Raw genomic sequence first — 14,692 nt, 5'->3', positions numbered from 1 at the left:
TGCTACAAACATTGATGTGGTTGCATCACTGTAGTATCTAATTTTAAGTCCTTTGGGTATAAACCGAGGAGTGGGATAACTGAGTCAAATGGTGGTCTAAGGAATCTCCACACTGCTTTCCAGAGTGGTTGCACCAATTTGCAGTCCCACCAGCAATGTACGAGTGTACATTTTTCCACACATCCTTAACAATCATGGATAACTGTTGTTTTCAATTGGGGCTACTATAAATAATAAACATCTCTGTGCCCAATTGTTTCATGTATACCATAATCATTTACTTGAGAAAATTTTCTCAAAGAATTGCTGAGTCAAAGAATATGATTAGGGCATGAAAAAGTAATTCCTATTATAATAAACTATATTGAGCCAGGCATGGAGGCATATGCCTATAATCCCAGCTACTCTTGAAGCTGAGACAGAAGGATCCTAAATTTTGAGCCAGCCTCAGAAATTTAGTGAGACTGTTAAAAATTAAAAAGGATAGGAAGGGCTGAGGATGTAGCTCAGTGGTAGAATACCCCTGGGTTCCATCCCAAGTACCACAATCAATCAATGTAATAAACTACACTGATATTTAGTGATAACAAGGACTACAGGTCTCAATGCACATCATTACAACTATAAATCATACCGGATTAACTGCAGAATCAGGGTTGATCTGCAAAGTATAGATGTCATCTCTTGAGTACTGGAAGAGGCCATAGTATGGATTCAACATTTCATGTGACAGGAGATACAACCATTCCCTAGAAAACAAGATATGACAAAAAAATTTTTATTAATCAGTTTTTATTAAGATGTACCATTAATCATTTTAGCAAAAATTTTTTTAATTAAGAAAGGAAAACAAAGTATTAAGTCTCTGCTCATGCAATTTTGGTTCTATTATTACATTTTAGCACCACAGAGTTTAAAAGCATTATGTAGCAGTTCAGCTACTCATGAAATGCTACAGCCCCATAGTTTGCTACTTTAAATGCTAAATAAATTTGTAACCCATGATAAATATAAAATGAAGGGAAAAAGTTTTATTTCAAAGCATCTATGTCATGTAGTCTATCCTAGTCCACTCCCATTATGTCAGATTTATACTAGTTTATGTGGATATATAATATAACATTAATTTACTTTTACTTTTGGACAATGGGGTGTTTTGTTGATGGACAATGGGATATCTTATTGATGACATTGTTTTAGTAAGGAAAGTTCATCATTTATCTCATTATATTTCATTGAATAGAGCCTAAAACATACCATGATAAGAATATAAGAAATCAGAAATTCCAAGGCACTTGGCATAAGTGTGGATACAAGGGCCAGTCTGCATTCTCTGGTTATAATTCACACTACTTCTTGGTTTCAAGTATACTACATCCATGTTTTCAAAAACTTCACAATAAAAAGTACTACTGTCCCCAACTTAATAAATCCTTTATAGTTTTCATAGTATAAAAGATAACCTGTCACTAATCTTAGTGGAAATGAAATAAAATCAGTAGTCTAAAACTTAAGAGAGACAGTTCTAATCTCATTTACTATTCCTGAGCTACAGAAAATTATTTAAATGATATGTTTTGACATTATGTATTAAACAGCTTAAATGCTACATTTTCAGCAAATGGGGTACAATTCCCAACTAGTTAAAGGAAAATATTTCAAAATTCTATAATATGATGGAGTCTAAATTAAATTACTATCACTATGTAGCAATTGAAAAATTATCATAGAGAAAAAAAAGAAGTGAAGTCTCCATATATGCAGCATCCCTACAAACAACACTTACTGATGTGCCTTGCACATGAATCTGTGTTTTTGTCAGAGAAAATCCAAATTTTGTTTTGTTTTCCCAAGTTTTTAGAATATGTGTAAGAGAAGAACTTGAACTATTTGGGGGTTCTACTATAGAATAAAGTTCAAAAAAAGCAGTTCACTGGCAATCCCATTTATATTGCCCGAATCTTGACAGTATAAAATTAAAAAAGATTTCTGAGGAAGGATCCGCGGATGCTTGGTTGCCTGCCAGCTGCAGAGGTGGAGGCAAAGGTGGATATCTGGGGTCCAGGCACCAACCAGCCTTCCACCCCTAGCCCGCCCGCTCTGTTCTCAACGCACAGGTGGCGCATAGGATTGTCACCTGCTGCAAAGAGAAAGCCAGTGTTTACCAGATGTGCTGCTGCAGATCAAAAGTAAATAAAAAGTTTTGTTGTTTTGAAAAAAAAAAATTTTTCTGAGACTATTAATTCCATATATAGATGCCACTAGCATATAAAGTTTTCCTACAAACATGAATTCTATTTGAGTAAATCATAATTCCGTAAGAACTACTAAGTCCTAAATATGATGTACAAGAGAACGTTTTATAAAAACCTTGAGAAATTAACCATTTGCAATAAGGTGACAGAATGAAAATAAGTCTACAAATGAATACAATTGATGTTAAATAACAGCTGTAGGACTTAGTGGAAGCACTATTTAATGTAGGTTGGCTTTAGAATAGGGAAGCAGAGTTATTTTGATAGTCCTTTCAACATTTTGATTCAGAGATATACTGTTTCTCCTACATTTACATAAAGTGAATTTTCACACGTGGAAAAAAATTATGATAGTGTATATGCTATCAGAAATAAATCAATTGGACTTGATGTATAATTATGAATGTAGCAGAAACACTATATCTTCTGTACTGGAACATTCAAAGGACCATCATGAGACCTGCACATATATACCATTATTTCGCAAGGAAAAAAATGTGGCAATGGAAGCAAAGGGAAACAGTATTTAGATAATATATCATTAAAGTCTCAAGATTGTTCCTGACAATGTAAAGCAGAGGAAATAAGTGCTAAACGAGAGAGACAGTGAAAACAAAGGGCCAACAAGTCCAACAAGACCACAGAGTTGCAGCTATTTTCAGAAAAAGTCTCACTGAGCTATGTCATTCAATAGAATAACTCTTATGGAAGCAGTAATGTCCTGAACTCATTATGAATGTATCTACAGAACTGTCCTTGTTTTACAAATATCAGGGAATATAACACTAGAAAAATAAATCTCCATAAGAAATTTACATCACAGGCAGTGTCTTAAATTTGTAAAAGAACCACACATCATTAAGTGACAAGCAAGTCTTTACCTGGCAACCCCTCCATAATCAAGGCCTTCTTCTCCACGAAATTTTATCATTAATCGCTTCCAGAGATCTTTTGGTCTCATTTTCATGACCTGTCGATATGACTCCTGAAAAAAATTAATATATTTTTATTAGGTGATTTTAACCTATTAAACTCCCCCTCCCATCCAACTAACAAAACACAGTTTGTTTGTTTGTCTGTTTGTTTCGTGGTGCTGGGGATCAAACCCAGGGTGTTGTACATGCAAGGCAAGCCCTTTACCAACTGCGCTATATCCCTAGCCACAATTTAAATAAAGTAAAATTTGTCCGTCAAATCAATGAATAAATTTCAAATGTTTTCAACTGCACAGAATTTTTAAAAACAAAAATGGATGTAGTTTAATCCTTCTGAAAGCAATTTATTTGATAAATACTATATGAAAAGCCTACTAGGTACTATGAACCACAGTAATGTTTCCACTCAAAAGAAAAAGAGAATTTGGTAGAACAGCAAATTTTTAGAAGTTGGTTGACCTAATTTTAGGTTATAGGCACCAGTAAAGTAAGTGTAAGAAAAACAGTTCCAAAAGAACACAAGCAATCATAAAGTGGTTCACTACATGGGTAGCTTTATATCCTTTTAAAATATGAACAGCAGACTACAAATAAGGTCAGAAGTGCTCTGAAAGAAAAAAGTTCATCCTTTAGGAAAAGGATAACTGGGGTTCCAAACATATTTTGTACAGGAATCCTCTAATGAATGGGAAACCCCTACCTTTGGCCTCTACTACCTATTATGACAAGAATTTTGAAGCTGGTATTAGGGCTATCCTCCAAGGATAAAAGTATATAACTGAAAGATTTTCAATAAATTAAGGAAGTAATCCAACAGTAATCAGACAAAATAATATTTTTTAATTAGAGTCTCTTAACTTTCAGAAGCATCAGAAATAGAGGAATGGATAATATTTGTGGCCTTTTAAAATTCACTTACAGGCTGGGCACAGTGGTACACACCTGTAATCCCACCAGCTTGGGAGGCTGAGGCAGGAGGATCATGAGTTCAAAGTTAGCCTTAGCAACATAGCGAGGTCCAAAGCAACTCCTAATACAAAAATGGACTGGGGATGTGGCTCAGTGGTTAAGTGCCCCTGGTTTCAATTCTCAATACCAAAAATTAAATAAAAATTTTTTTAAAATAATATTCATTAACATATAAGAATTTGCAATGCAGAGATCAAACTGAACCAAGGCACTCTTGAATATGTGGCACTCTTCATCCCATTTAATGCCTACCTCACATACTGAATATCTCCAATATTACTGCCTTTACTCCCCACAATTAAAAAAGAATTAAGAGAATGCTTTCACTCAAGAGGGATATGAATCCCAAAAAAGTATTCTTGAAAAAGGAATAATAAAACACTAAATTTAATTTTCCTCCATTTTAAAATAACACTTGTAAAAAAATAAAAGACTTCTAAGTTTACCTCAAAAATCTCTTCCCTGGAAACCTCAATGCGGCAGTGGCCAGCCTGAGGCTGTTGTTGAGAAAGTTCTTGCCTCAAGACTTTCAGTTTCTGAACCAGATCTCGCTTGTACCTTGGCACTGTCAGACACTCTGTGTCATCAGGGCATAATGACACCACTTGCTGTTGCTGTTGGTCTTTCAACTGGTTCTGCCGACTGGAAGTAACAGAAATGTTACTATGAAAGTATTTTAAATTTAAAAGATTGCAAATACATTTAAAATACCATCAGACTACAAACCAAATCTAGCAATATATCATTTGCCAAGCCTTATTAGGACATATGGTTAGCCTCTTTTTGGGGGGGTAGGGGAGCAACAATAAGCCAGCTCCAAAGTTTATTTCTCATAGTCCACATGAACTGACAGAATTAGAAAATGCAGTTTTATCCACAAAGCTTTATACTGCTCCTGGTAACAAATTTATCAAGTACTATTTCCATTTTCCTCTACATTGTTCCATCACCTATGTTAAAATTCAGGCATATGCCAAACACTGCTTGCTATCTAGAGTCTGTCTTTCTGGAAGAGCCAAACAGAAGTTCAAATTGGCAGCTTGGCAGAAACCCTTCTTGTTTATCTTTTATAATCTACACTACAACAATTTGGGAGATCATGAGTAAGTTACTTCACAGAGAAACAAGCACTTTACAAAGAAGTCTAAGTGCATTATAAAAACGACTATATCTCTGTGTCTATATGCGGTAAAATAAATATAAAATTTACCATTTTAACCATTTTTAAAAGTATACTTCAGAGACACTAAGAAAACTCACTGTTGGACCTAATTACACATATAATACCACAACATGAAAATAATGTCCCAAGTACATCATAAATATAATAATAGTAATAATAATAATAATAATAATTTTAAGAGACACTTTGCCTAGATATTGTTTTTATTCTCCTGACATAAAATAGTCTAAGTTGCATTTAAGATATTTTAAAAAGAACTCTATAATGTAATGAAGTAGTTAATTCCAATAATTTGTCAGGAAATAAAGTTACATAATTTATTAATGATGTCTATGCAGATACTGAGCGACAGGGTTGGAGTTTAAAATTAATTTTATACGAAATAGATAAGCAAATAATCTCCTAACCTGAAGGAAAAGAGTAATGGAAGCTCTGATAAAAATACATGAAAATAACTCAGTTCATTAACAGATAAATCTAATTTACATTACATATCGTGATTCTCAGTCCAGGCCAAATTTATGTCTGAAACATAACCATACAGAGAATACAGCATTTTTGAAAATGTCAATATTAACTATTCTTCTAAACATAATAATAAAGGTGTTTTTACACATACACACACACACACACACACACACACACACAATATGTTATAAAAAGTACTTCATAAATAATTATGAAATCCTATTTTTAAAAAATGAACTTGGGGGACTAGGGACATAGCCCAGTGGTATAGAACTGCTTAGTGTATGTGATGCCCTGGGCTTAAGTCCCAGTACTATAGGGTGAGGTGACAAAAACTTGGGTATATAAAATATACCAGATACAAAAATCAACTCAAAATGGATCACAGACCTCAATGTAAAATCTAAAACCATAAAACTTGGAAACAGAGGAAAACATATTTATAACCTGTGTTAGACCATGATTTCTTAGATATAACAATAAAAGCATAGTCCATGAAAGAATAAATGGAGAAATTAAACTTTAACAAAATTTTAAAGAAAATTTCTGCTTTTCAAAATGCACCAATAAGAAAATGAAAAGACAAGTCACAGACTAGGAGAAAATCTTTGGAAAGCATATATCTGACATATATGTAAATATCCCAGAACTCTCAAAAACTCAACAAAATAAAAACTAAACAGCTCAATTAAATAATTAATTAAAGGTATTGTGTCCATCTATAAAAAAACTTTAAAAAGAATGAGATACCACTGCACACCAATTAGAATGTCTAAAACTAACCAGGTTAATCATACCAAGATTTAGTAAGGATGCAGAGCAAGACCTCATGCACATAGCTGGTGGGAATGTAAAATGGTATAACACTATGAAAAGCAACCTGGCACTTTCTTTAAAAATTATACATAAATCTACCAAATGTCTTAGCCTTTTTACTCTTAAGTACTTATTTACCCAACAAAAGTTAGAGCATATATTCATACAAAAACTTGTATATAAATGTTTATTTAATAGTTTTATCTGTTATAGCCAAACACTGGAAACAACTCAGATGATATTCCATTGTAACAATAAAGAGAAATGAACTATACATGCAACAGAAACAAAGCTCAAAATTATGTTTGGGAAAAGAAACAAACAAAAATACTGTTACGATTCCATTTACCTAAAATCCAAAAGGGAGTGTTGTGGGTTGTCCCCTCCAAAAACATGTTGAAGTCCCAACTCTTTGGACCTGTGAATGTGACCTTATTTGGAAATAGGGTCTTTGCAGATGTAATCAGGCTACGATGAGATAACAATGCATTGGGTTGGTCCTAAATGCAACTGTTATCTTTGTAAGAGGAGGGAAATTTGGATGTAGACACAAAGGAAAGAAACCTATAAGATGACTGGAAGACAAACATTAGAGTGAAATGTGTACAAGTCGAAAAACACAAGGTTTCCAGAAACCGCCAGAAGCAAGAAAGGGACATGTACCAGATTCCCTCAGAGCTTCCAGAAGGAACCAACCCAGCTGACTCCCTCAGTATGGACTTCAAGCCTCCAGAACTATGAGGGAATTAGTTTCTGTTGTTCACCCAATTTGTGGTATTTTGTTGCAGTAGCCTTGGGAAACTAATACAAGGTGAAAGCAGCACAGGGAGGGAGAGGAGGAGAAATTACAATGGGACATGAAGAAACCTTTGGAGTGATGGATATGTTCACTTTCGAGTGGTGAGATATTTGGGTGTATAACAAGTTAAATATGTTAAACTGTATAAAAATTTACAGTTGATTGTATGTCAATTATATTTCAATAAACCTTTATTTTTTAAATCCACAGACAGCAAGCTCATGCACAAAGCCTTGTGTGAAAGACTGTCTAAAGACCTGCAAACGGAAAAGGTTTAAAACTGAAATAGTAAACAATCCCAGATTCAGCCACCAGAAGTTATTATTTCTCATATACGCATGGAAAAGAAAAACACAATTATCCAATAAAGCAGTCTATCTCGTCAACTATACTAGGGTGCAAAGGGCAGTTATGTAAAGACTGATGTCAGTGCTAGTCAAGAAACACTGCAGGTGCCAATCCTCTACCCTTCAAGGTGTTTGACAATGTCTAGAGACTTAATCAGGAAATCAAACAATTTTCCTGAAATAAGTGAACCTGACATGCAGAGAAGACTCAAATTGTAAAACCCTTGTCCACAGTCATCTTTAAAAAGAAAAAACAGAAAAGCTTCCTTTACAGTAATAACTTCCTGCAATGCCAATCAAAGGAAGGGAAATAGTGTTAAAAGAATAAAGTCAGGAAGAAAAAAAAAATACCTGTCTACAGTCAAACTGGATGGATTCAAATCCCAGCTCTCACACTTTTTCTACACCTCTAAACAAGTTAGATGACTAAGGCTCCATTCTTCTCATTGGTGAGAGGGAGACAGCATAGAGTTACAAAAAGAACGACATAAAATAGTGCTTAAACGACGTAAGATACGTCAGAGTGCGCTAAGCAGAGTAAATGTTAGTCATTTTAACTGCAATGAATATAGTTACTGGGTTAAAAAATCTATAAAGTTTGTTTTCAAGCAAGGACATTTTTTTTAAAAGATTAAAAATGATTTCTTAGAAGAATGTGTCCTTTGACAAATTATTTACTGAATCCCAATGACAATGTTCCGCAATAGTCTATCAACACTGTACCATCACTAACAGATTATGTGCTGAGGCCTCACAGGAACTGCATAATCTTCAGAATATAAAAAACTTCCCTTTGAAAAGAATGACACCAAAAGTATTACAGAAGGGGTTTGGGGGAGATTAAAGTACCACATAAAAAAGAACTTAAATAATATGCTCCTGAACATTTTATATAAAATAGGCCTAATATATATTTCTAAGAGGTAACTTATCACTTCCTCTCAAAATAATTAATTCCCAATTCTTCTTAGTTTGACTATGAGATTCCTCTCTAAAATATAACTTGCCCCACTATCTTATTTTCTGGCTCAGATAAAGTACCCTTTCTATGATTTTATTGCAATCAGTTCTTACTTCCTAAATGCTAAAACAGGTTACAAAAAACTAATTAAAAATAAAAATCATCTAAAAATATTTATGAAAGTTATATAACAATAATATATCAGAGCTTCTCCTAAAATTCAGACTAAAGGTTAAACTACTTTCACCAATTCATGATTAGTCAGATAACAGTAGCCTGACAGCAATACTCCAATAACATTTTTTGGAAAAAGAAAAATTCCAAAGAGAAAATAAGAACCATATCAGATCTACCAAGTAACTAGATAACAATGTATTTGACAGCTCATATAATTTAGATCCAAAATTCCTTTAACAGACTTTCTTATTTATTTATTAATCTCTGATTCCAGGGATTGAATCCAGTGGTTCTTAACCACTGAGCTACAGCCCCATCCCTTATTTTTTATTTTGAGGCAGGGTCTCCATTGCTTAGGGCTTAGCTAAGTTGCTGAGGCTAGCTTTGAACTTGTGATCCTCCTGCCTCAGCCTCCCAAATTGCTGGGATTATAAGAATGTGCCACCTTAACTGGCTTTTAACACATATTTAAAACACATTCCAAAAGTCTTTAAAAATAGAAATAAAGCATTAATGTTAAAAAGAGTCTTCTACCCAACATATCCTAAGATATATAAGGATTAATATAACAACGTTAAATTTTAAAACTGATGCCTTAATAATATCCTTTTTTTTTTTTTTTTTTTAATTACTGGTGATTGAACCCAGGGACACTTAACCACTGAGTCACATCCCTAGCCTTTTTTTGTATTTTGTTTAGAGACAGGGTCTCAGTGAGTTGCTTAGAGCCTGGTTAAGTTGCTGAGGCTGGATTTGATTTTTTTTTTTTAATATTTGTAGTTAAAGATGAACATAATGTCCTTATTTCATTCGTCCATTTTTTTTATGTGGTGCTGAGGATCGAACCCAGTGCTTCACTCACATGTGCTCAGCAAGCACTCTACCACTAAGCCACAACCACAGCCCCTCAGGCTGGCTTTTGAACTCACAATCCTCCTGCATCGGCCTCTTGAGACACTAGTATTACAGGCATGCGCCACTGCTCCCAGATGAATATCCTTTTAAAACCATAATTTGAGGTTAAAATTGTTTCTTATACCTCAACATAATAAATTCACTTTCACATAACGAATTAGGTTTTACATTTTATATCTGTATAAAAACTAAGTCCTTTGTCAATTTTAAGTTAACTTCTGATAGGAATTTAAATGCTGTAAATAATTACATATTTTGTCTAATATAACATGACTATAAATTCCAGAGAAGATTTATCAGGTTGGAGACTTTACGGATGACACTGTCAACTGGAGTTCTGAAATTCTGCCCTCCTTAAAAACAAAACAAAAAAAAGATACACAAACGCTTAAGCTTTTTCACAGCACAATTATTCAAAGATACTGAAGAGAGGATACAAAAGAAAAAAAAAAAAAAAAACACTTTCAGGCCAGGAGTGGTGGTGCCTGCTTATAATCCCAGTGATTCAGGAGGCTGAGGCAGGAGAATTACAAGTTTAAGGTCAGTCTCAGCAATTTAACTAGGGATGTAGCTCAATGGCCAAGTTCTCCTTAGTTCAACCTCCAGTGCAAAACAAAAAAAATTTCACATGAGAACTATCTACTGGGAATGACCATAAAACTTTGAGATACAGAAATGTTGATGATATTAAAGCAAGCTAATAAACAGAATTGGAAAAATAATCATCAGAAAAGCAGTCAATTGTTCTTCAAATTACTTCCTGTAATCTACTCAAACAGAAAAGGCAACCAACATTTCTAATCATCCCATCTAGTCCTTCCTTCAGAACACTACTTTTAATTCAGTTATTTGATACAACTAACTATTCAGTCAAAAGACAAGAGGACCTATAACTATTCTACTGAAATGTTCCACTGGCAACATCAAGTCAAACTCCAAACTCCTGAGGAAAGAAGATAAAATAAAACTACCTCTTAGGACTTTTCTGGACCTCCTAAAGAGTCAGAAGTCTGAGTCTTTAATAAATATACATTTATCAAACACTTGAGTATGCTACATACTGAAGAAGGAAAAATGCGTAGAATAGGGGTCCTCTTTTTAAGTAATTCAGAGTCTAGAGGGGTGGGGGAAGCAGGAAGGTATCAAATAGTGATAATACTAAAACAAAATAAAAACTTTCAGTAGAGAATGTCAATATCTTAGGTATTCCTTATCATCTCACCAAATCCCAGTTAATTGCCCCCACATGCCACTTAAATCCACACACAAAGGAAAAAGTTCCAATGGATTAAAGACTTGCCTAGTAAAGACAAAACTATAAATGCATCAAAAAATTAATCTACAGTTCAAATTTTTAAATATAAAGGGCACATTAGAAAAGTAATGTAAACAATTTATATAATGTAAAGGATGTAAACAATTTATATAAAACATCATAAAACTGATCAACAGGCCAACAAAAAACTCTGATCTCAATAGACAATGGTCATAAGATGTGAAGAGGATCTCTACCAAAAAAAGGAAATCCAAATGGTCAATAAATCTAATAACAGCCAACTACAGCCAAGATGTCTGGTATGAATCACCTATGAAAAGGTGCTCAACCACATTAATAATTAGGAAAATGCAAATTAAAGTCACATTGAGATAAAGCATCAGACTGGCAAATTATAATTACAAAGTACTAGTAAGTAAATACCAAGTACTAGTAAGGTTCTCATGCAACCAGAACTCATATAATGCTGGTAAAAGACTAAAGTAGAATAGCTACTCTAGAAAAGTTGTGCTTCCATACTAAGAGGTGAAGAAAAAAAATACTTTATGATGTTGCAATTCAACCACCAGGCAAGTGCCCCAAAGCAGTGCTACTTAAAGGGTAGACTACAGATTCTAATGCACAGAAACAGCCCAGAATTCTCAGTATTTCCTCAAGTGCTTACAAACTGTAAACCTGCCAAATACTTGTGAATTTAATTTGAAACCAAAATTTTAGAATCTTCTATCCACAATAAAGATCTACTGGCATAATAAGACTGTACATATTTTGAAGAAGAAACCATGGATAGATATTTCAAATGCTTTATTCTGTTATCCTAAACAATTGGTAGGCAGCTCTTGTGTAAATGTTTTGCTTTATGAAACCTAGTTCCAAAAAGATTAATGAAACAGATAATTTCCAAAGTCATTCCGAATTACTTAGCTTTAACTATGGTAGTGGGGGGTGAGCTGGGTTTAAGCTAGACAAATGCATTACCACTGAGCTATATCCCCAAACTTTAAAAAATTTTTATTATGAGATAGGGTCTATGCTGTCCAGGCTGGTATCAAACTTTCAATTCTTTTTTCCTCAGCTTCCCAAAGCAGTGATTACAAGAGTGTGACAACATGCCCAGTTTAACATTTTAACATTCATCATAAGCACTTCACTTCTGAGTACTTATTATGTAAGTAAGGAAAGATGAAGACAGACCAGGTAATATCATTTATTTAGAGGTGCTAGATGCTAAGGTATTCTGGAGTCACAGAGAACCTTGTTCTTCAAAGTCTAAGGCCAAGAACCTTATTGATATGCCACTGTCAAAGTGTTTTTACCAGGGCTGGGGATATAGCTCAGAAGCAGAGTCAGTCCCCACCACTACTGCCACCTCACACAGAGTTTCATTAGAATTCTTGAAAAAGACACTTTGGTACTTTGCTTAGTGATGAAGTTTCCTTTTCTCTCTTTTCCTTATCTATCCCCTTACTCAGAAGGCAATGCCAGTAAAACAACAAAGTTAGGAAAAAACTGGACAACTAGAGGGAAAAGAAAAGCAAAGGATGCAAATAACATCTTCAAACAATGCTCAGTGTAAGAGTTAACAGCCAACTAAAGCCAGGATGTCTGGTATCAATCTCTGGGCATGGCCACTTACCTCCTGACAACCTACAGAAAATCAACCTCTATATTTCAGTTTCCTTGTCCATATAAAAGGCAGTAACTACCTTGAGGAATTTCTGGGGAAGAAACTGCTAATACATATAAAGTAAAAGAACAATACTTTGTACACAATAAGCTACTAAAGTTTTAGTCACTAATATTAGCCTCAACTTCTGTGAAGTTACTGCCTCTGGGGAAACGCCCTCTCACTTGAGTACTTCCAATACGTACCTTTTACCTATATTTCAAGATCAGTTCCTACTTAAGCGTAGTAGAATTAAAATACTCAGGTCAGTGTAAACTCTGTCACACTCTTACATAAAATTTGATAAATAAAAATAACTCATAAATTGAAGAGAGCAGACATTCTCTCACATTTATTATAAAAAGTACCTATCAATTCCCTCTTGTTCCAACTGACATTTTTACATGTATTGTTTCAAAAACTTACTTTAAAACTAAATGCAAGTTAGCAGAGAGTCGAGGATCTGTAAATTGTGTTGTTCTGTTGTTATGGTCAACGAAATAAACTCTGCCTGTTGCAGTATTACGGATCTCCCATCCAGGAGGCAAAGGACCAAGCTCTTCACAATTGATGTTGCTAAGATCCCTGCAAAAACAAATATAAAGTAAAAAATACCTCATTGCTGTGCCTGCCGAGCCAAGCAAGTGTAAATGACACAGAACAATTCCATGAAGACTGAGAAAATGTATTGTTTCAGAAACTTGAGATGTTGAGCTGGAATATTTAATTCCCAGTGGTTTAACAAACTGCATATTCAAAACCCAATCCATAAACAGCTCAGAAGAACTTATCACAAAGCCTACATTTTTAGTAAGTTAGTTTCTGGACTTTAATGTAACACAGATTTTAAATTAAAATAAAAGCAATCACAACATTTGCCAACATAAACTATACTTCAATATTTGTTTGACAGAAAATACTGTGTTAAAAGTATCAGTGATAAAAGGAATTAAATGTTTTCTACAATTTCCCTTCAACTATTTCTTTCTTTACTACATCACAAAATCTGTGTAAATAAATGTCCATTCCATGAGTAATTTCAAGCTTTCAAAAAAGCAAAACTGGAAATGTTATTGAAATTATGATCCTGTTACAAGTTCAAGGCTAGCCTCAGCAACTTAGTAAGGCCCTACACAACTTAGTGAGACCCTGTCTCAAAATAAAAAATATAAAAGGCTGGGGATATGGCTCAGTGGTAAAGTACCTGAGTTCAATTCCCAGTACCAAAAATAAAAATAAAAAAGAAGTTTATGATCCTGAAAATAATCACAGCATTTTTTTAAAGGATAACTACTTCTCTTTGACTTCTGAAATCTATAAACTTGTGAATAAAGACTCTAAGACACCTAAGGAAGAATGCACTAAGGCTTATTGCTGCAATGAAAAAAGCTAAAAGGCCTTTAATGGATCAAAGGCCACTGTTGTTATACTGCACACACTTAAAATACTATTACATACAGATAAGAATTTATAGGACCTTAAAGAATGAGATAAGGAGCTTCATTATTAAAAACATTAAGGTGTTAGGGAGGTGATATCCCCAGAGTGGGCGTGGAAGCTCCTTACCACTCTCCTATACCTGACCCTAGGCATTGCTTCCCTTTGGCTATTCATAATGAAACCAGGATTATAAAATTCTATCCTCTATACTGTTAGAACAAAAATCTTTCAGAGTGAAGATTCCAAAGTCGCTGTCATCATCCATGGGGACAATGAGGTCACTGTCTTCCATGACCCCACTTAGGACTCACATAACAATGAGTAACATACTCAGGTCATTTCAAGCTCAAGTAATACTTCAGGCTACTGGAATTGCCTGTAAATGCTAAGGAAATGCCACTCTTTGAAAGTGACCCAGAAAGCTCAGGCATCTAGACACTAAGGCTGTTTGCCTTTGTGAGGAGAGGAGAAAAAGATAACAGCAG

At 34.3% G+C, this 14,692-nt stretch overlaps 1 protein-coding gene across 4 annotated transcripts in view; it reads right to left on the bottom strand.

Moving 5' to 3' along the window:
• Positions 1 to 14,692, bottom strand: part of Smurf2 (SMAD specific E3 ubiquitin protein ligase 2) — a 104,326-nt gene that overhangs the window by 13,082 nt on the left and 76,552 nt on the right. For 3 of the 4 annotated variants that reach the window (XM_047544442.1, XM_047544440.1, XM_047544441.1), the window contains 4 exons: positions 13,194 to 13,352; positions 4,606 to 4,801; positions 3,137 to 3,240; positions 635 to 749 (listed from right to left, as the gene is read on the bottom strand). In XM_047544442.1, the coding sequence (XP_047400398.1) occupies positions 635 to 749; positions 3,137 to 3,240; positions 4,606 to 4,801; positions 13,194 to 13,352 (574 nt within the window). The remainder of the gene's footprint in view (positions 1 to 634; positions 750 to 3,136; positions 3,241 to 4,605; positions 4,802 to 13,193; positions 13,353 to 14,692) is intronic. The other variant, XM_047544443.1, reaches the window with a different exon arrangement.

This window comes from Sciurus carolinensis, chromosome 3, assembly GCF_902686445.1.
Source record: "Sciurus carolinensis chromosome 3, mSciCar1.2, whole genome shotgun sequence".
Taxonomy (NCBI): domain Eukaryota; kingdom Metazoa; phylum Chordata; class Mammalia; order Rodentia; family Sciuridae; genus Sciurus; species Sciurus carolinensis.
The sequence above is the reverse complement of the archived record's forward strand: the minus strand, read 5'-3'. Positions and strand labels throughout refer to the sequence as shown.